We start from the raw sequence: 21,020 nt of genomic DNA, 5'->3' as shown, positions 1-21,020 counted from the left end.
GTTTTTAATGTTGTAAAGTGCTCTAAGGTGTTTTGAAAGGTGCTGACAGATAAAATGCATCCATCCGTCCGTCCGTCCGTCCGTCCATCCATCCATCCATCCATCCGTCCATCCATCCATTTAGGGTTGCGGGGGCAGCAGCTTCAGAAGGGAGGCCCAGACTTCCCTCTCCCTAGCCACTTCTTCCAGCTCCTCCAGTGGAACCCCAAGGCGTTCCCAGGCTAGCTGAGAGACATAGTCCCTCCAGCGTGTCCTGGGTCTTCCTCGGGGCCTCCTCCCGGTGGGACGTGCCCAGAACACCTCACCAGGGAGGCGTCCAGGAGGCATCCTTACCAGATGCCCGAGCCACCTCAACTGGGTCCTCTCGACGTGGAGGAGCAGCGGCTCTACTCTGAGACCCTCCCGGTGACCGAGCTTCTCACCCTATTTCCAAAGGAGAGCCCAGCCACCCTGCAGAGGAAAGCCATTTCGGCTGCTTGTATCCGGGATCTCGTTCTTTCAGTCATGACCCAAAGCTCATGACCATAGATGAGGGTGGGAACGTAGATCGACCGGTAAATCGAGAGCTTCGCTTTTTGACTCAGCTCTCTCCGGTCCGTCGTGTATTACCACGACGGAGCGGTACAGCGCCGGCTTCACCGCAGACGTTGCCCCAATCCGCCTGTCGATCTCCTGTTCCCTTCTTCCCTCATTCATGAACAAGATCCCCAGATACTTAAACTCCTCCACTTGAGGCAGGACGACTCCCCTGACCCAGAGAAGGCACTCTACCCTTTTCTGACTCAAGACCATGACCTCGGATTTGGAGTGTAGATATTATTATTATTATTATTATTATTATTATTATTATTATTAATTAAAAAGCTATGTTTTACTCTTACTTGAGTAGAAATATGTTGAAGCAGCGCTACTCTTGCTTGAGTTCTATTTTTGGCTACTCTACCCACCTCTGATTTAATTAAACATAAAGAACATTTAAAATTGGAGATATTATTCCAGGGGGACCCTCTGGTGCCCTGAGGCCCCTGTTTTAGCTGATTCGCCTCTGAAAGCCAGCCCAGTCCACCCGTCACAACAACGCGCCGACAGGCGGGCTGCGGATTGGACTCCCCGCCCGTCGGCGGCGTCTGTCGGGGCGGGAGCAAAAAGCACAGAGCCAGCGCTCCAGTTTCCCGTCTCATATCGATGCTGCCGCCGCCACTGGGTCACTGCCATGCCGCCTGTTAATAAAAACCGAGTCACAGCAGCCAGAAAGAAATGAAGAAATAATAATAATAATAATAATAATAATAATAATATATATAAACACTTCAGCGTTTCTGCTTTTCTTGACTCTTCAGAGAAGATCCGCGCAAGCAATGTAACACATCAAAGCTTCGGGATTTGGTAAAAAAGAAACGCGTTTTTTCCCACCTCTGAGGACCCCTCATCAGGTGCTATTGTCTGGTTCACCTTTCACCCAGCTGGTCCGCTGTCATCCGGCCTTCTGGGCGCTTTCATCCGCACAGGCGTCTGCGGCTTGTTGGTAAACACGAACCCGGCGGCAAGGACTCCCTCTGGTGCATTGATGCACCCGTTTCAGTGGTGTAACGGTGAGTGTTCGTTTATATTTACACCGTTGTCTGTCTTGGCCTTTATTGTGATGAGTAGACTGTTATTTACATCCAGAGACACACTGCTAGGCGGTATCTCATTGTATAAATATGACCTAATTTGACTTAATCAACATTTATTATGACCTAGATCATTGGGGATGTTTCCAATTTAATTAGGCAGTCTAGTAATTAATTATTATAAAACTAAATATTTCTGTGCCCCATGTATGCAAATAAAATGTATTTGCATGTATGATTATACAGCATTTATAATGATTTTTAATTAGAAAAGCATCATAAAATGGTAAGTTGTGTGCTGTCCCATCATGTAGTAAATGGTTCATTGTTCCAAAATCAGGTCACTTTCATTATATTTTTGCTATGAATTTAATTAATGTTTGCATTGATTTGCAGGATACAGAACTCTTTAATCAATGTGATCCTTTATTTTCATCCCCTGCTGTTCCAGCGGGGATCCACACAAAGCCCGTCTTTGTGCTCTCTTTGCAACATCTCAGGGTAATCTTGTTAACACTGACTCGCTCTAACTATAACCTATCACTTTCACCACTGGGCTTGCGGCACTCTGCGTGTCTGAGTGGTGACAAAGTTTGCAGAACTTCTAATTTCGGCTCTGTTTGTTGCAGCAAATGTTTTGGTGCCCCACTGTGACAGCTAGAGCTTGTCGAGATGATGGATTGGAGGTCTTTTCCCGTTAGCTTTGCATGTTTCAATGCAGCAGCCTTGTCTGGGGATTGTTGGTTGGTGCTGAGACAAAAGACAATTCCCCCTTTGTGTGGCTCAACTCCCCTGCTATTCATAGCACACCCGCAAACACAGAGAGCAGCACATGCAGGGGCACTCTGCTGGAAAAATGAAGCAGTATCAGGAAATTAGAGCTGAACTCTATGCATCCAGGTATGAGGAGGTTTCAGTTTTTCACATAATTAAAGGGGCATTGTTATGTTTTTTTTTTTTCAGGCTCATAGAGCCATTTTATAGCACAATTAAGTAGCTATGTTAACGTCAGTTGTTGTAAAAATGCTGTACATACAAAAAATTTGACGCCTTAAAATTGGGCCTCTGTCCCTTTAAGAAGGTCCTGCTCCTTCCGATAGTCTCCCTTCAGCACATCATCACAACAATGCTCCGCCATGATGCTGTTTACACCAGGAGTTTTAGACTGAAAAGTAGTTCCTATGATAAACTCAGTAGACTTCCAGTTCCACCATGTGTTTTCTAATTGCTGCTGCCGCTAGTCTGGAGGAGCCGAGTGGGGGAAGGGAGGCTCTGTGAGGTGGAAGCTCGGCTGGAAACTGCAGCAACAAGGAGGACTTGCATGGAAAAGGCAGCACTCTGTGACATAAAAATTACTTTTACATCATGTTATTATATTATTCCCACATTAAAAACGTACCAGGAGTGTTGCTTTGATTCTTTCAGGCATGTTTGAGGAATCCTCCAATCTCCCATGGAAACCAACGTGGGGTGCCTAAACGCTTGGGGGAATCAAGGTGCCTCCTGTTCACACAAAGCTCCTTTTCGGAGCTGCAGTCTCCAGCCGAGCTTCCGCCCCCACAGAGCACGCCTCCCCTGTGACTCCCTCATTCAGCTCCTTCAGACTAGCCAGCAGCAATTAGCAAACACATGGTGGAACTGCACATCTGCTGAGCTCATCACAGGAGCTTCTTCTGAGTCCAACGCTCCTAAGAGTGCTGTAAACGGCACAATGGAGAAGGATTGTTGTGATGAGGTGAGTGTCAGAAAGAGCAGGGACTTCTTAAAGAGACGGAGGCCAATTGCAAGGCGCTAAATTACAAATTCAAATTTCTTTTAAGTCATATTTGTTATAACATAGTTTTTATAACAACTTAAGGTAGCATATGATTTTGCCATAAATAATTCTCCAATTTAGAAGGAATTGATTTAGCCCTGTTGAACCTGTATCACTTTAAAACTTCATCTCCATTGATGAACTTTAACCTGTCCATGTTATCAACTATCTCCTGCTACTTATTTATCACACGTGTCGTCGTTTGAATTTATTTGGTAGACCAGTTCGACTTTCTCCTGTAGACCAGCAGGAACTGGCTTGCAATTTTTTCCTCTCGTATGAAATGCTGAATATTTGATGTGGAGTTCTGTCTTCAGCGCAGGCAGCAGCAGAGGCAGCTTTGTGTGAAATCGGCGTATGTAGGACAAACCCCCACCGGCATCTCATCTCAGGGAAACATCCTCCGTTGAGGTGTTTTGCAGCTCCGCCAAATCACAGAGGGACCTTCCCAGTCTCCCTTAAAAAAAATAATAAAAAATGACAGCACAGGAATCTGTCTCACACAGATTTTCTTTGTCCTCAAAATGAGAACTTTCCCTCGCGAGAGCCTTCGTCCTGGCTCTGCATCTGCTACTCCCGGCGCCATGGCAACGAGCCGCCTCATGAGAGAGCCGTTATATAGGTCAGTGGTCATGCAAGGCTCCACCCAGAGCAAAATATTACACATAGCTGTCTGATATCCACACATGCAGAGGTAGAAAACAAACAAAAGAAATCTGCCTGCACTGTTAGCCACTGCCTGATGAAGATGCATGAAAGCTTTTGCTAATATGACCTACATTTGGCGTGTGAGTCTGCAGCAGCTTCAGAGCTGATTTCTGGCCTCATCTGTGCACTGACATAAATACAAGAGCCACAAAATCCTTCAGTCCGTCCTTTGGCGTTTGTGTGCCTCTGTGTCTTCAGATGTTCTGTGTGAGGCCCAAAGATCGACTGAGTGATGGAAGAAAACGAGGTCGACGCGTCTGTTTGTTTGCATGTTCACATCCTCGTGTGCATCCAGCCTGGGGTGGGGATGCTGAGGTCATATCCTCAGGGATATTCCCCGAGCAGAACTGTCTTAAAGCAGCTGATATTTTACAATGAACCATGTGTTTCTCATTATTTAACTTTGTTTTTTAAAAGCCAGAGTAGAGATGTGTGGATGGAGGCTGTGCAGTTTGGAAAAGGATGGGATTTAAAGGATGCATAAACAGCTAAAACAAATACTTCCTGCATCAACACGTGAAAAAGCTCAGACCTTTCTGCTTGACTGAACATCAATACACCGTTGATTTATTTTTGACTTATAATAATAATTAGATATCAAACAAAGGCCCAAGACAGGAAAAGGTATTTTAATTTGAATTTGAACAAAGCTATTGCTTGAGGAGTTCTAGGTAGAACATATTTAAATACAGAGGGTTTTATTATTATTATTTAAGTATTTTTTGTACTGTTTTGTTTTAATTACTGCTCTGACTGTGTTGTTCTTTCAGCAAACCGCAGTCTGTATACTCTGATCAATCGATTACTAGATTAGCTGGTGATTATTTCATTAATCAGCTCATCTAATTAATTATTTCAGACCCCAGATTTTATATTTTTCCAGTAGCTGGACTGATTTCTCACTGAGGCTTGTGTCTGCACCCCAAGCAAAACATTCGCCAACATTATGTCATGTTGCAAGTACGTCTAATATCTTGCTGCCTTAATCCCAGCCAAAATGAAACATGTTTATTTCTCCCTGCTCTAATTGGTTCCAGGTTTCATTCGCTTGGATTTGTGTTTTTTTATTATTTGCAGTCTTTTCCTCTACAGAGCGTTGTAATTTATACTCTGATTTCAGGAGGAAGTAACTAACATTGATGTGCTTACAAACACATCTTATTTTACTGTAGATTTTTTGTTTGTGTATCTGACTTTCAGTGTTTGCTGTAGACCTGATTTGTATGTAAATGACTGTGTAGTCACGCAGTTTCCTCCTCCATCCTGCATCCACCTATCCGTCTGCATGCCTTCCTTCTCCATCATCCATCAAAATAAATAAAAACTGAGACCGCATTCACACCTACAGAGGAGACGCAGTTTGCCGTTTCTTTCTTTCAGGCAAAAGTCCTTATTAAACCGAGTTACATAAAACCGTAATAACCCCGAAGGGAAATTAGACTGACAGTTTTGATGTAAAAAGAACAGTTTGTCATAATAAAGAATCGTTGTGTAAAGGTGTTACTGTGGACAGGAGCGACCTCAGAGGACGCCTCTTGTGAGACAGTTTTTAGGAGCAGGAGTCTGGAGATCTCTTATCAGACGCCACAGACTGATTTCACCGATTACTGCCTTACCTCTCAGGCAAGGTGAGCTAATAAGACGCATTAGCTGCTGTATGTGTTGACAGAAAAGCCGGAGAGTTTCTCAGCCTTCAGTCTAATCAAAGGAAACTTATTTCAGCGGCCTCTGACTCATTATCTCTCACTAAGTTAACGTGACCCTAATATCAGCCTCATGCAGATACCGACTGCTGTAGTTCTTCACTGTTTAATTTGCTGCCTTTTTCTCTGTGTTTGTTTATCCTCCCCCTTTCCTCTCTTATGGAAACTTGAGGTTGTTCTCAGGGTAAGTGCACTGCTTGTTAATTTTCAAGTGCAAGCACTCATACAGCTTTGTCCCTTTAAAATCAGAAACTTCCTTTCTGTACTTTCTGGATTAATTGAACGTTTGAGAGTGACCCATTCTTTCACAAATGTTTGTAGAAGCAGACGGCTTCCCTAGAAAATGGATGTTGTGATGCATTCGGGTTACCTGGGAAGTCATAAAGTAACAGTGTTCTAGTTAAAAAGTCAGGATTTCAACATGGCAGCGCCCTTAAACATTGGTTGCATTAGTTCTTATAAACGTCTTTTTAATCTTTCATTGTCTTCACTTTTGATTTTTTCAGGTTATAGTTGACAGAGTTTGATAGTAACTAGTTACATTTACTCAGTTATTTTTACTTAAGTTATCTTTTTGAAAAAATGTACTTTTAGTAGTATTTTTGCTATGCTGTATTTTTTTAACCTTTAATTTAGTAATGTTATTATGAAGTATCGCTGCTCTTACTTGAGTAAAATTTCTGGATTTTTTACCCACTGACTGAAAACCAAACACATTTTAGCTAAAAATTCACTAGACACAAACCTGTAGTTTTTTTTAAGTTTCATAAATTTTTTATTGAAAGACACTGACTCATTTTATTACTTATATGAATTACTGTCATTTTCATCTTTAAAATATCAAAATTTCCACTTAATTTTATGTTTTTGTCCATCTGATTATGTCATTTAAAAATATCAAATTATTGATAATTTGATCAGTTATTGAGTACTTGAGTAAACCTTTTACTCACTCTTACTTGAGTAATTTCTTGGATGGCTACTTTTTACTTTTACTTGAGTAACAATTAGTTGAAGTAGTTGAGTAAATACTTGAGTAAAATTTTTGTGTACTTTACAAACCTCTCCCAGCTTTCTAATGGGAAATCTGACTTTGGAGGGCATTCCAGTTGATTTTTAGAAACTGGGAAGTCAGAATTTCCGATTAAATTATACTTCTGTTGTGACTGAGGTGGTTGAAATACCTGAATTTAATGATTTGGAGGGACAACCCAATCCTTTTGTCAATATCATGTAGGTTGACATAACAGTGTTTTATTCCTGGAGTTTAGTAGAGCTTTGAATGAATCATAGGTCAGGTTCAAAAGGCGTAAAAAAAATAGACATTCCTCTGAAAATGTCCAGGTTCTTGACAAAAATGAGCGAAGAAGCAGCAAAAGTCCAAATAAAAATCCTAAGTGAATTTGACAAGAGGAAATGTCACATTCAGTCTTTGCGGGATTAGCAATTTTTCTGGGGGAAACCCTGATTTAATCAATAAATAACAGAAGAACTTACGCGAGAATTGCAGGAAGAGCGGAGGCAGAGTAACTGAGGAATCCAGTAAGGAACAATCAAAAACCAGAAGCTTAAATACGGAGGCAGGGGAGCAGAACAATGAAGGAGCTAACTGGAGGTGATGAGGAACAGCTGTGGCAGAATGAAAGCAGGGAAACAGAGGAACATAAGTGAATAAAGCAAAAATGCACAAAGGACCACAAGAAGTAATAATATTAAAATAAGAAATTAAACACAAAGGAACGAACTGATGTGGCAAAACCCTAATGTCACAAACCAAAAACAGAACATGGCAAAACTTTTTCAAACAATAATAAAACCACAAATACAAAAAAGAAAGAAAAAAAGAAAGGAAAGTATGGCTCCTAGGAATGAAAACAAAGAATGAGAAATTAATTATGACATTATTTTTAGAATAGTTTAAATGCTGCTCTGACCGTATGTTTTTGGTGTCTGGACAGAGAAACATTGTAATTAAACACATGTGGTTAGTTATATTTCAAACAACAAAGTCTGTTATGGACATTCTTTGCATTCAGTTTTTTTTTCAGGCACATTCTTCTTTAAAGGGGACCTATTATACAAAATTTACTTTAAGCGTGTTTTTTTTTACTTCCATTCGGATCTCAACTGCTTCTAAAAACAAGCGCTGAGAAAAACCACACAGCCTTTTTGTTTTTGGTAATAACTTAATGTTTTTTTGTTATCTGGAAAATGAGTTGTTTTAAAATCCCGATTGTTGTGTCACAATTAACTGGCCCTGTGCCGTTGCCTAGCAACCCCAGTCAAGCCCTGTCACCAGATACTGACTGGGATAAACAGGGTTGCAAAAATTCACATTTTGTACGTTTTTCTTCTTCCATTAGAATCTGTACGGCTTCTAAAAACATTTAAAGAGCTTTAAAAGACATTCAGCTGTTTTTTGGCAATAGGTTATTGTTTTTTGGTGTCTGGAAAATAAGCCGTTTCAAAAAAACTCCCAATTTCTAAGTCACATTCGACGGGTCACCAAAGTGGAGGTCCAGCATCTTTGGTCAGCTGGTTTTACCGCTGTCTGCGCTGTACAATGGCTGCTTGAAAAGACAAGTTTTTTGGTTGTTGACGTATCATTCGGAAACCACCTGCTGCATTCTTGTAGGTTGTGCAGGAGGCTCTACTTCTGCTTTTCAAATATCTACTGTTATATAATCTGTTTTCATCCATTTTCACGTGTGAGTGTAAATGTTTTTAGCTTTTTTGATTTAAAGTGACAAGAGGCCCTAAAACAGTTCATTCTGACAGGAGCTCAGAATAGACAGAACATCTCATTACCTAAGAATGATTGTATGCAAAAAATGTAATGAGCATGTTTTGCATAGACCGATCCTAACCTGTTCAAGGAAGCATAACAGGTCATCTTTTACCTATATGTAAATAATTCTGTTACTCCTCTCTCTGTCCTTGCTTAGGGTGCTTCTGTGGTCTGGGAGTGGTTTACTCTAACAAGTCGTGCACCATGCCGCCCATCACCTTCCAGGACCTGCCCCTCAACATCTACATGGTCATCTTCGGGACAGGCATCTTCGTCTTCATCTTGAGCCTCATCTTCTGCTGCTATTTCATCAGGTAAGAGAAATATGTGATTTAACCAATCAAATACAACCACTCAAAAAACAACGAGCAGTAATATTAATATTGTTGTGTATCTGAAAGTCAAGCTAAATTAGCTGCTTGCATGTTTATTTTAACAGAAAAATGACATGGATTTAAAAACAATTTGTATATTTTTTAGATTTATCAAAAGCTATTAAAGTGGCTAATCTAATAGACATTTTTTACTTACACTTTGTGTGCCTCTGCCACGTTCAACATGGGGATTGAAGGCAGTGGAGGGTTAATGGGAAGACAGACGGAGGTAAATGCAAAGCAAACTAAAGGCTGCAGAAGATTTAAGATGCATGGTATGACTTAAAATTAAATCTCATAGAAGCAGTCTGACTGAACTTGAGCTATTTTCCAATGAAGAACTGTCAAAATTAATCAGTAAAAAGACTCGGATCAATGACTCCAACAGCCAAATCCCAATAAACTATAGAGACATTTCTGATTGACATGTGACCAATATGAGAAACGTCAAGGTGTACGACCTCCAGTTTTTGTTTTTTCAAATATAATGTCATTGTTTCCAATCCTAACACGCCAATTAACAGGAACAGTGTGTTGTGTTATGGCCAGTAGTACTGCTACCTTGCAGCTGGAAGCTCCTGGTTTCCTCTTTTCTGCTTCCCTTCAGGTACTCCAGCTTCCTCCACAGTTCAAAAACACACCCATAGCGTATCAGTAAATCTAAAACTACATCTAAAACTTCCTCTAGGTGTGTGTCGGTGCAGACATGGTTGTTTCTGTCTGTGAGCCCTCACAGCATGCAGGAGATTGGCACCAGCCCCCACATGTGACCTTACAGGAATAAGCAGGAGTAGACAGTGGATGAATTGATAACAATGTAACTTCAAAACACTAAATAAAATGCCAGAGTCATTACGTTTAATGACATGTGGGGAACAAATGTGACAATTTCATCACAATTCAGCCAAAGGTTATTGAGTCATTTTCTAGAAAACAAGAGGAGTTGGTGATGGAAGAGTCAGGAGATCAACAGCCTGACAGATCCGTCCCTTTTTTTAAATCTGCTAACAGAGAGACATTGTGTGTACGTGTGTGCGTGTGTGTGTGTGAAGGCGAGAAACGCGGTGAGGGAGGGGAGGGAAACAAAGGAGAACATGGTGACCTCTCCTGCTGTTGACTGTGAACTCCCCGATGAGACCCGGAGACGTATGTGTCCAAAGGACGGGATGTGAGGCAACAGGAAGCCGCTGGCCACAATGTGTGAGGACAGCGATGAGCTCAGAATAACTGTCGCCTGAATAGCTCACAGTGGGCGCACACACAACCGTCACACAGGCGGCACACAAAAGCTCACCAGGAAACACCAACACCTGTGGGAGGGATTTGCCTGGACGGCTCCATATTTAGCAAATTGCCTGGCGTTTGGTGTTGCAGAGGGATATTTTTAGACCGGCGGATAATGAAATCCTTTTCAAGGGATTTAGACATGTGTCATCTGGAAGCAGAAAGGACAAAAGTCCTGTCCGGGCTGAGTGACATGAGGCGGATGCTCTCCATTCATCGCTCTTCCGGTAACGGAGTTACATCACATCCTTATTAACCAAGAGATGAGGCTCTTGAAATTCATGAAGTAAGAAATACATTTAATCAAGACATTTAAAGGGGACCTATTATACTAAGAGAACATTCCTTGAAAATTTTTTCTCCAGAAAATCATTCTTGGATAATGAGATTTTAATCTTCTCAGTCTATTCTGAGATCCTTTCAGAAAGAGATGTTTTGGGGCGGGGCTGCACAGTGGCACAGTTGGTAGAGCTGTTGCCTTGCAGCAAGAAGGTTCTGGGTTCAATTCCCAGCCCCGGCCCTTCTGCATGGAGTGCATGCGTGGGTTTTCTCCGGGTACTCTGGTTTCCTCCCACAGTCCAAAAACATGTCAGGTTAATTGGCCTCTCCAAATTGCCCCTAGGTGTGAGAGTGTGTGTCTGCATGGTTGTTTGTCTCTGTGTTGCCCTGCAACAGACTGGCAACCTGTCCAGGGTGACCCCGCCTCTCGCCCAGAACATTAGCCGGAGATAGGCACCAGCACCCCTCCCGATCCCACTGAGGGACAAGGGTGTAAAGAAAATGGATGGATGTTTTGGGGCGTCTTGTCACTTTAAATCTAAATAGGTTTTGGTTGGCCACGCCCCCAACTCCACGTTTACACTCGCATGTGAAAATGGCAGCAAACGCATGCACAATTATACAATCACACATCTTTGATTAGCAGAAGTTGAGCCTCCTGCACAACCAACCAGAATGCAGCAAGTGGTTTCTGAATATTAAGTCAACAACATTACTCTTGTCTTTTCCAGCAGCCATTGTACAGCAGTAAAACCAGCTGATTAAATGTGCTGGAGCTCCGCTTTGCTAGCCCGTCGAGGTTTTTGAAATGTTTCATTTCCCAGACACCAAAAAACATCAACCTATTGCTAAAAAAAAACAGCTGAGTGTCTTTTGGCTGTTTTTAGAAGCATCAGAGACTCAAAAGGAAGAAGAAAAACATACAAAATATGAATTTCTACATAATAGGTCCCTTTAAATGTAATTTAATTTGATCTTAAATCTGATTTTAATGAATAATTTAAAAAGTAAACCATTACTGAAGAGCATCTGGATTGTTTGCCTTGTTGCATTTTTAGTTTTGGTTTACCCCGGTCAGTATCTGGTGGAAATCATAAAGTATCATATTTGAACGGATTTGTTGTCAGACAGACCTTTGACCCCTGGATGTGTTGTTAAACGCTCACATCGCTTCTGTTTTCCTCGAAGTTCTCGTCCATGAGTCACAGTCACTGAGTCACTTCCTTCAGCTGCATTAACTAGACGATTGCAATCTTTCTTAGAAGTGTGATTGTGAATTTATTTATAGAGCAGGTGAATCATCTCATTCAAGGTTTTTTGCTCTCTCAACCAGTGTCTCTGGCAATCCTGGGTGTGAGTTTGTGATGTTTGGTTTTATTTTTTTTTTTTTTTTTAGAGTGTGGAGTCAAAGGCTCTCTTTGTCTGCCTTTTACAGACTTTTATTGTTCCCAGTTTAAGGAATAAAAACGATTTCAACTTTTCAACAAAAGAACAAAATACGACTTTGTACTTGAATCTGATCTTATTTCTTAAACTGGTGAAGTTTCAACCTTGGAAATCAATTTTTTGTGTTTTTTCTTCAAAGTTAAACTATTTTTTGTTATAAATCACCTTTCAAGATGTAAAATCAAAAGAGAACAAAATGCAATCTTGGCTTTTTAAAATCAAGAATTTTCACAGGCCTGGTTTAGCCACCACTTAAAATTTTCTATATTTTAGTTAATGGTCTCTGTTTTATTTTACTAAAATAAACCAGCGGCCAGTGCTGTTGCATCAAGACTGGAGTCACATGTGAAAACTTGGAGGATTTTGTCAAAAGTAGACCTGTGATAATAACAAATTTTGCTGAACAACAAATTGTCTTGGAAGTCATTGCAATAAACAATAATATTGTTGCTTTGGGACCATTTTTAAGTAACATAAAAACAACGGCAAGTACATCCTTTCAAAGATGAATAAACTTCAATTTCTAATGAACATTTAACACTGGGACTTTAAGACATTTATAAATCCAAAATAAATAAAACAACCAAAACAACAAATAAAATGGATACTGAAATCACTCTAAACAAAATTGTCCTTTGAAAAAGAGCAGATTGAAGCCTTTCGTCATCCAGTTGTTTGTAGAAAGAGAAAGAGAGACAATAAAAACAATCAAGCTAATGGAAAGTATCAAGCTTGTTTTAATTTATCTTGTGATTAAGTGATTTATTGCTTATTGTGACAGGCTTAGTCAGAAGCCTTCAAAAATGTTGTGTCCAGCTGCATCCCGTTTTGCTTCCATTATGTACATAAGATCAGTTCAGAGTTGACAGGAAGATGGATGGAGCTAAACACCGGGCAACCTTCAACTGAAACCTGACCAAGCTTCAACTATGTTCTGAAGTAGAAAATGATTTAAAAAATTGAGTCTCCACCGCAAAAATCTTTCAGCAAATTGACTCAAAGAGGGTGAAAATGAAGGTACGTCACACTTTTCAGATATTTATTGAGTAGAAATTTGGAAAACCATCTATGCTTTTCCTGCCATTTAAAAAGATTGACCTACATTTCGTTGGTGTGTTACATAAAATCCTGTTAAAACACATGAGGAACAAAACACATGCTGGGTTTTGAAGAGCAGGAGCTGCTGCTCTGCAGGTTTTTCTAGTCAAAGTCTTTCCACAAAATTCTCGTGAAATTAAATTATTTTTCCTTCTTAACTTCAGTATAAAAACACAAAATCTTATCAAGTATTTTTGGTCTGATATATTAGTACACTTGAAGTAAGACAATAAATTACAATCAACTCTTCTGTAAGAATTAGAAGGTTAATCAACATTTTCTTAATATTGATGAGTATGGCAGATTATTTCACTTTTAATAAGTGAAATTATCTGCTATTGTAACGAGTACTTTTTCATCAAAATTAAGGAAATATTGACTCTTAATTCTTGCTGAAAAGTTACTTGCAAGTTATTATCTTATTTCAAGTGTACTGCGATATTTCTACTAGAAAGTAGAGCAGAAATCCTTGGTAAAATTTTGTGTTTTTTCAGTGTTGCAAAAGGATGAAAATGCAAAATTTCTGACTGCAACCAACAGCCAACACCTTCACCTGCTCCAGTTGTTCTTTGTTTTTGATTACATGCATTTATATTTCAAAAAGATGGTGAATTAAATAATAATAAATGAATAATAATCTGCAACACATTCAAAAAGATGTCAAGTTTTCTGCCAGAGAAGCCTTAAAAACACGAAGCAAGTCTTCTTTGTATGTCGCAGTTGAAGTGGTTTAGAAAGTTTCCTGCTTCACAGAAGACAAAAACAGCATGAAGAGTTTTAGGAAATTCAATCAAACAGCAGAAAGGTCATGCTGGAGGTCAGTGTGAGGGTAGAAACAGAGGCAGCGGATTCTCAGGAAAGAAAAGAAAAACTCTGGCCGTGAACCGCTCATCCTCGCAGCACAACAAACGCTCGCCGTTGAAATTGTTAAGAGACTGAGATGAACGTCCTTCTGCGCTCTGCCTCGATGTCGAGAAGCTGACTTTGTTTCCACTGCGAATCGAGGCCGAGTTAAAGTGTGGTCGGGGAGCGGTTCTGATGTGAAGGGTTCACATCAGAGAGCTGAAGCAGGCTGGACTGAAAAGAGGGTGAGTCATCTGAAAACAAACTGCAAGGACTCAACACTGAACGGCAGAAAGTGTTAAATCAGCCTCTGACAGCTGACAGACAAAGCTAAGCAGTGAAAACTACAGAGATATTTGTAGATTATGAAACTGTTTGAGGCTGCTGAGCCTCGCTTCTGGCGTTAAGGACCAGCAAACTCAGCAGGGAGATGTGAAGTTATGCTTTGGGTTTTTAGTAGGAGTTATTTTTACTTCTCATATTTACTTCATGTGAGAAGTTGATTCAGGCTCTAAAATGACACAATTTGTACACAGCAAAGTTAAAGTATTTAAAAATAATCTGGAGACCAAACCTGCATCTCAGTTAATTAGAATATTATCAAAAACTTTAATTATTTAACTAATTAAATCCAAAAAGTGAAACTCATTTAAAGATTTTTTACATGCAAACTCAAAAATGTTAGATATGAATTTTGACAATTAAAGCCTAAAGATAATGAAAACTGAAAATTCAGAAAAATTAACAAAAAGAAATGAAAACAAATTCTTTTTTAACACAAACATATTATCAACAGAGTTAAGTGGAAGGAGGGCTAACCACAAGGGGGAAATCTTAAAAAGCTGGCTATTCACCATGCTGTTCTTAAGCATAATAATGGAAAGTTAAGTGGAAGGAAAACTTGTTAGGAAAAGCTGTACAAGTGTTGAATTGGGAAATTATGGTACCTAACTTTTTAGAACGAGCTCAGAGACATAAAATCCAAGTCATGACGATTCCATAGTGTGTGATGGTTTGGGTCGCCATGTCATCTGCTGGTTCTGGCCCGCTGGGTTTTCTGAAGTCCTCAGTCAATGCAGCATCTACCAAGAAACACTAGAGCACTTCATGCTTCCTTCTGCTGATAAGCTGTATACAGAGATGCTGATTTTATTTCCCAGCAGGACTTGGCACCTGATCACACTGCCAATGGAACCAAAAGCTGGTTAATGACCACGGTTTTGAGACACTGTTATCGATTGGCCAGCAAACTCCCCTTACCTTTAACCTCACAGAAAATCAATGGGCTGTTGTCAAGAGGAAGATGAGAGACACCAGATCCAACAAGGCAGCTATCAAAGCAACCTGGGTTTCCATTATACCTACGCAGCGCCACAGGCTGATCACCTCCATGTCACGCCGCACAGATGCAGTAATTCAAATATCGAATGCATAGAAATACACATATCATATTTTTGCTTAAAACATAAATTTTTGATGTGATATTCTAAGTTTCTGAGACACTGAATTTTTGGTTTTCTTTAAAGCCACAATCATTAAAATTGTGAAAAGTAAAATCTCAAAATATTTACTCCATAAGTACTGAATCTCATTTCTGAGATGACAGACAAGGAATATTTAAGCAGTGTTAAATATTTTGAAACGTCGTAGTTACTTGATTATGCTGTAAAATGGCGCCAGGTGACAGGAAGTACACAATGACCTGTGCCTTTTAAAAGTCATGCCAACTAAAATTGTCTGCCAACAGTTCTTTCGGTTCTTTCAAATTAATTTTCTTTTTCAGATGAAACAGTGAAATCTTCGCTCCCCGTCCCCCTTTCTCTTTCTCCACGTCATTTTCCACCCATGGGAAATCTCAGCGGATTTGAACTGTGTATCCTCACATTGTTCATGTGAAGCGCTGTTAGCGGCAGCCGGCGTAAACAATAAACCAAGCTAGAAAAACAACTAATAACTGTCATTTCCTCACTCCTGCTTTCTCACTTTATATTATCTGCATTTATTTTTCACGTTTTGAATTTTGTAGACGTTATCTTTGCTTCCAGTCTCAGAGGTTGGAGCTGCAGTCATAATGTCAGGCCCCAATTGCAGACAGTGACGGATATTTGGGTCTAAGTTTAGTTGTGCAAAAACAGGAGGCCAAAAATAGCCAGTTGAACCGCGGAGGCTCGCCAAGTGATAAGGATCTGCTCTCCATTGTTGGGTTTTTTTGAGGGGTGGAGCAGTGATTCAAAGACTTTACGTTCTCATTAGCTGTGTGTCTGTGTACTGTTGCTGCTGCATTCTGGGCGTCGCTCCACGACTCTTCATGTGTGTTTGATAATACGAGGCAGTGTTTGCTGTGGAGCTATTTCACTGTAGCTGCTTAAAAGACCTAAATTTCAAATCTTCGCCTGGATATATTTTGCTTAATTTAATTGTACGCAGTTCTTTAAATGTCCTGCGAGTAAATATATTTGCCCATTTATCCATAACAACTGGAACTTTAAATACCTAGCAAGTTATTTTCGCAATGTACCGTGCCCCTCGAATTAATTACACTTCCTGCTACGGCGGGGGTGAAATTACCGTAATAACCAGATATTGGCTGGAGAGCGCAACGTATCTGGGTCAGAAACCGTTGGAATTTTTCAGATGGCGCAAAGTGTGTCGGAATTACGGTACTGGAAATTTGGCTGGATCGTCTGCGCTCCTTTCGGTCAGGGTTTTAATAACACACTAACAATTTAACTCTAGAACTAAAAAAATAATAAAATAAGCTGCTTGATTCAGATCCGTCAGCCATCGTCTGTTTTTTTATGTCTATTTAATTTTTACTTGACTTTATTTTTTTTTTTTATCAAGGGATAAGTGCAATATAAGAAATTATAGTCTTTTTTTAAGTGACATTGTTTTATTTGGATAATTGCACCCAAGTTTTGTTGTGCAATGTTTCATTGATAATAACGATTCTGTTTTTATTTTATTTCTTACATATGGAAAACAGTGATATATTTTTACACTTGTTCTACTAGATTTTAGATTAATTTGTGACAAATTTACTGTAAAAACATGACTAATACATAAAACTAATCTCTTAAACACACCGTACATATGATTAACATAGATATTTTACCTGTTTTATAATTTAGCAATAAAATTTAGCTTTATTAACCATATACAAAAATGTCAGACTAAAAACTGATCTCTACAAAATAATAACAATTAAATAAAACATTATAACATAAAGTGATGGATTGCATAATGGACACAACATGATGTCATGATCAGGTTTTAGACAATGGAAGAAAAACTTTGAATGACCTTCAAAAATCCTGGAGAACTATTGATCAAGACCAACTTTAAAATATTTAAAAGGGTCATCCTATGCAAAGGTACAAAGAAATTAGACTTCTTCAGAGTACAGTTTCTTTTTTTATTCCCTGCCAATATTATAAGCAAAACTTACAATATTGTTTATTAATCATAAACATTCTTGTTGTTGGAATATTTTCTACCAATTTGAAATTTTCCACAACTCTCAGATCCAAAACAACCAAACATGGAGAATCAGCTTCTATGTGCCACGAATCTGGAACAAACTTCCTGAAAACTGCAAAACAGCCGAAACACTGGCTTCCTTTAAATCCAGGCATATTGATAAACATTCTGATGTGCAATAACGCCACTAGACAAAATGTTATGCTTCAACTGTTGACTATGTGTTTCATGAGTTTGTATTTTTTGTGATTTTATGATTTAAAGCACTCTGAACTGCCAAATAAAGTTGATTGATTGAATTTCTTTTTCCCTCGTTGACAGCAAGCTGCGCCACCAAGCACAGAGTGAACGCTTTGGATACAGAGAGGTAAGGCAGGAAGTATAAACTAGCAGCATGGCAAATCCCACACATCACATTTCAAGGTGTGCGTTTGTTACCTCTACAGGTGGTGCTGAAAGGAGATCCGAAAAAATTAAATCTTCATGGGGTAGGTTTAATTTCTGCCTGGTGTTTGGGGGTAGTTTTGCAATGACTGTCAGTTCTCACTTTGTTTCGTCTGCGACTCTTGCAGCAGACGTGCGCCGTGTGTCTGGAGGACTTTAAAGTGAAAGACGAGCTGGGGGTGTTACCATGCCAACATGCCTTCCACAGGAAGTGAGTAGAAGCACAGTGGACTCTTTCTTCGTGCTTGCTCGCCACCTCACACGCGACTTGCTAAAGCTAAATCTGTCTGGGTTGTTGGGGAGGTCAGAGGTCAGAAGCAAGAGACAAGGGTTTTTAAGGCTTTAACATCGTGTGATTGGGAATTAAATAAGATTGCTTAAGAGCAGCTAACTAATCCATGACTCTTATGTTTTGTTTGTTTGTTTCTCTTCTCTTTAAAGGTATGTTGTGCATTGCCCATATAGCTAGATGCCACTTTTGTTTTCAGGCAGAAAAATGCAGGATGGAAACCAGGGCCAGGATTCACTACTTATGGTACAACAAGCACCAAATTAAAACAGATTACCAGTGATGTACTCATTCAAACTTAACATTTAGTTGGCCTTATTACCAGTCGACATAAAAAAGAAACTGAATGAACAATGTTTCATTTACCAGTTCCACTGATAATAGGTGACGTTTATATGATTCCTTAAATTAAATACATTTCCAAAAAGTAGATCACAAAACATATCATAAGGCCAATTTCAATACTAAAGAAGAAGAGAAAAGTAGACCAGTGCATCATGATAAAACAAACATTTCAAATAGAGAGACAACTAAATCTTGAAAAATTAAAGATTGTGTATCAGTGACAATGTCGCCAATCTATATGGGCGGATCTATTTAGTCTAATTCTATACTTTTAGCTCTGAGTGACGTCAAACTTTATAATTTATTTTACATTACATTTAGAATTCCTAATTGCACTGGCTGAACAAATTAAAGTTGTGTTGTCTTTACATGTTTGAACAAACTATTGGTTTATTTAAGCGTGCTGTACTGGTGCAGAGTTATTAAATAAATTTATAATTCAGTACATTTATGTCTGTGTTTATTTTATTATTTTTTTTTAAAGACACGTTTTAAGTCAATTCACCACTGTTTTTTCTGTATTGGATCGATACCGACCGATACTAAACTTCAGATATCCCTGGTTACAACTCCATTTCTAAAAGAAAAGGAAATAAATAGTAAGAATTACAAATAAATAAATGAAATAAAAATATAATAATAAAGTGTATTTACAATAAGAAAGTAGTTTTATCAAGCTTGGTCTTCCCAACTTTGCCACCACAGACTAAATTGTTCCGTTTTATGATTAACCATCCAATCATCTATGGTTGAAAACAGTTTTCTTGTAATGCTAATGTTATTCTCTATTGACATGTGTTTCTTCTTCTTTGCAGGTGTCTTGTAAAATGGCTGGAGGTGCGCTGTGTGTGCCCCATGTGCAACAAGCCCATAGCGGGTCCCCCGGAGCAGCATCACAGCATTGGGACACTGCTTGATGAACTGGTATAGCCTTTGAAGTCCTGCCAGCCTGGGTGGGAGGCCGGTGCTCAGCCACATCATGACCAGCGAGAGCAGGGACACACCGCTGACACACAGCGAAGCACCAACACAGGGTAACCTAGATACCACCTGGAGAAAAAACCCCTGAAGGTTGCTGCGAGATTTTCCTCAGCCGCCCACACACCCCTCCGCCACTCTTCCTTCAGCATCCCTCCCTCCCTGCACCCATTCTTCCACATCCTCGGCTGCTGCCTGCAACGAGGCTCCACCGAGGTGGAGGAGGCAGCTGTTTCACCGCCGCGTGGACCAAAATGAGCGTTGATGGGAAGAAACGCACTTCGTCGATGAGTCGGCGCTCCAGCCCTGCATGTCATCACGGTGGGCACAGGCATGAAATTATATCCGTACCCGCCGAATCCCGCGTGGAAAAACAACAACACCAGCAGACAACGCCTTTCAGATGAGGAGATCTGAGGGGGAATAAAAGCCACATGCAGACAAAAATCTGCAAATTTTTGTCTGTAAGTCTGTAAATTGTGAAACAAAAAACATAAAAAGGACAGATAGAATAAGAGCAACGAACTTTTCTAAAGACTAAATGTAATCCCCTGTTGTTAAAAGGTATTTAAAGATTATTTCAGTGTAATTTGTGGGTCTATATGATTAATTTCCCTTTTTCCATTGGGAAAAAGTCTTAAGCACACTGTCAAAAAACATCTCCAATTGCCAAAAACAGTAAATTTTACTGTTGACTGTATAAATACAGCTGCCAGTATTTTAAATTAGATGTTTTTTTATAGTGCAGGAAAATACAACTAATTTCATGAAGTCCAATCTTTATCCCGACACCCACAGTTATGGATATTGTAAATTATTCAGATATTCACGAAACATTTATTACTGCCCAGTATGTGTTTGTGTTGAGATAGATGGAAGAAATCACAAATTTTCTCACTGTTATAAACAATAATTAAAGCTTTTTAGAGGACTAAGTAAGGTTTACATAAACAAACTTTAAAAAGATGGATTAAAAGTTACTCTTTTATTTTATTTAATTTTATTTGTTTGTGAGATAAATTGCCTTCACCTCCATTTATTGGGAAACAAATCTGCCTCACCTTCCTTCTTGTGGAACTGAATTCTTGTTTTATTCAGTATTAGTTTAAATAACCTTTTGGTTGTAAAGAATAAATTTCACATGTTAAGAAAACTGAAGTTCTAATATCAAGAATAAAGTTGAGTTGAATGTTATTTTTATATTAAGTTGAAATACTATTTCAAGGTAAAAGTGAGACTTATTGAAATTATTTTTTCCCCTTAAGTTGTATGATTTTATTTTAAAAAGAAAGTTGATCTTGAAATGTTCTTTTCTTGTTTCTTTAAACTGTGAAATAAGCAGTTTGTTTTTCTTCACATAACCCAAATTCACCATTTTAAATTCATTAAAACAATGTTGATAATTTTTACAGGTTGCACTAATTGCAGAAAACGTTCTAATTGTATAAATTGAAGAGGTTGAGGAAGGAAAACAGAAATCCAGCCTTACTGTGTTATTTTTTTGTCATGATTCTCCTTTGCATTCCTCCCTA

The 21,020-nt window shown here is 39.2% G+C and overlaps 1 protein-coding gene across 2 annotated transcripts; it reads left to right on the top strand.

The window, feature by feature from the left end:
• Positions 1-1,128: 1,128 nt before the first annotated feature.
• On the top strand, positions 1,129-20,145 carry rnf122 (ring finger protein 122). 2 transcript variants are annotated; one of them, XM_007557516.2, is made up of 6 exons: positions 1,129-1,592; positions 8,786-8,942; positions 17,754-17,799; positions 17,879-17,920; positions 18,008-18,087; positions 19,326-20,145. In XM_007557516.2, exons 1-6 carry the CDS (start codon positions 1,568-1,570, stop codon positions 19,438-19,440), a joined length of 465 nt encoding a protein of 154 aa, XP_007557578.1. In that variant the 5' UTR covers positions 1,129-1,567; the 3' UTR covers positions 19,441-20,145. The 2 variants fall into 2 exon arrangements, with proteins under 2 accessions (XP_007557578.1, XP_007557577.1); XM_007557515.2 differs by having other exon boundaries at positions 1,131-1,592; positions 18,005-18,087.
• The last annotated feature ends 875 nt before the right edge of the window (positions 20,146-21,020 follow it).

The sequence above is a fragment of the Poecilia formosa genome, unplaced genomic scaffold, assembly GCF_000485575.1.
Source record: "Poecilia formosa unplaced genomic scaffold, Poecilia_formosa-5.1.2 Scaffold89, whole genome shotgun sequence".
NCBI classification, from domain to species: Eukaryota; Metazoa; Chordata; class Actinopteri; order Cyprinodontiformes; family Poeciliidae; genus Poecilia; species Poecilia formosa.
The sequence above is the reverse complement of the archived record's forward strand: the minus strand, read 5'-3'. Positions and strand labels throughout refer to the sequence as shown.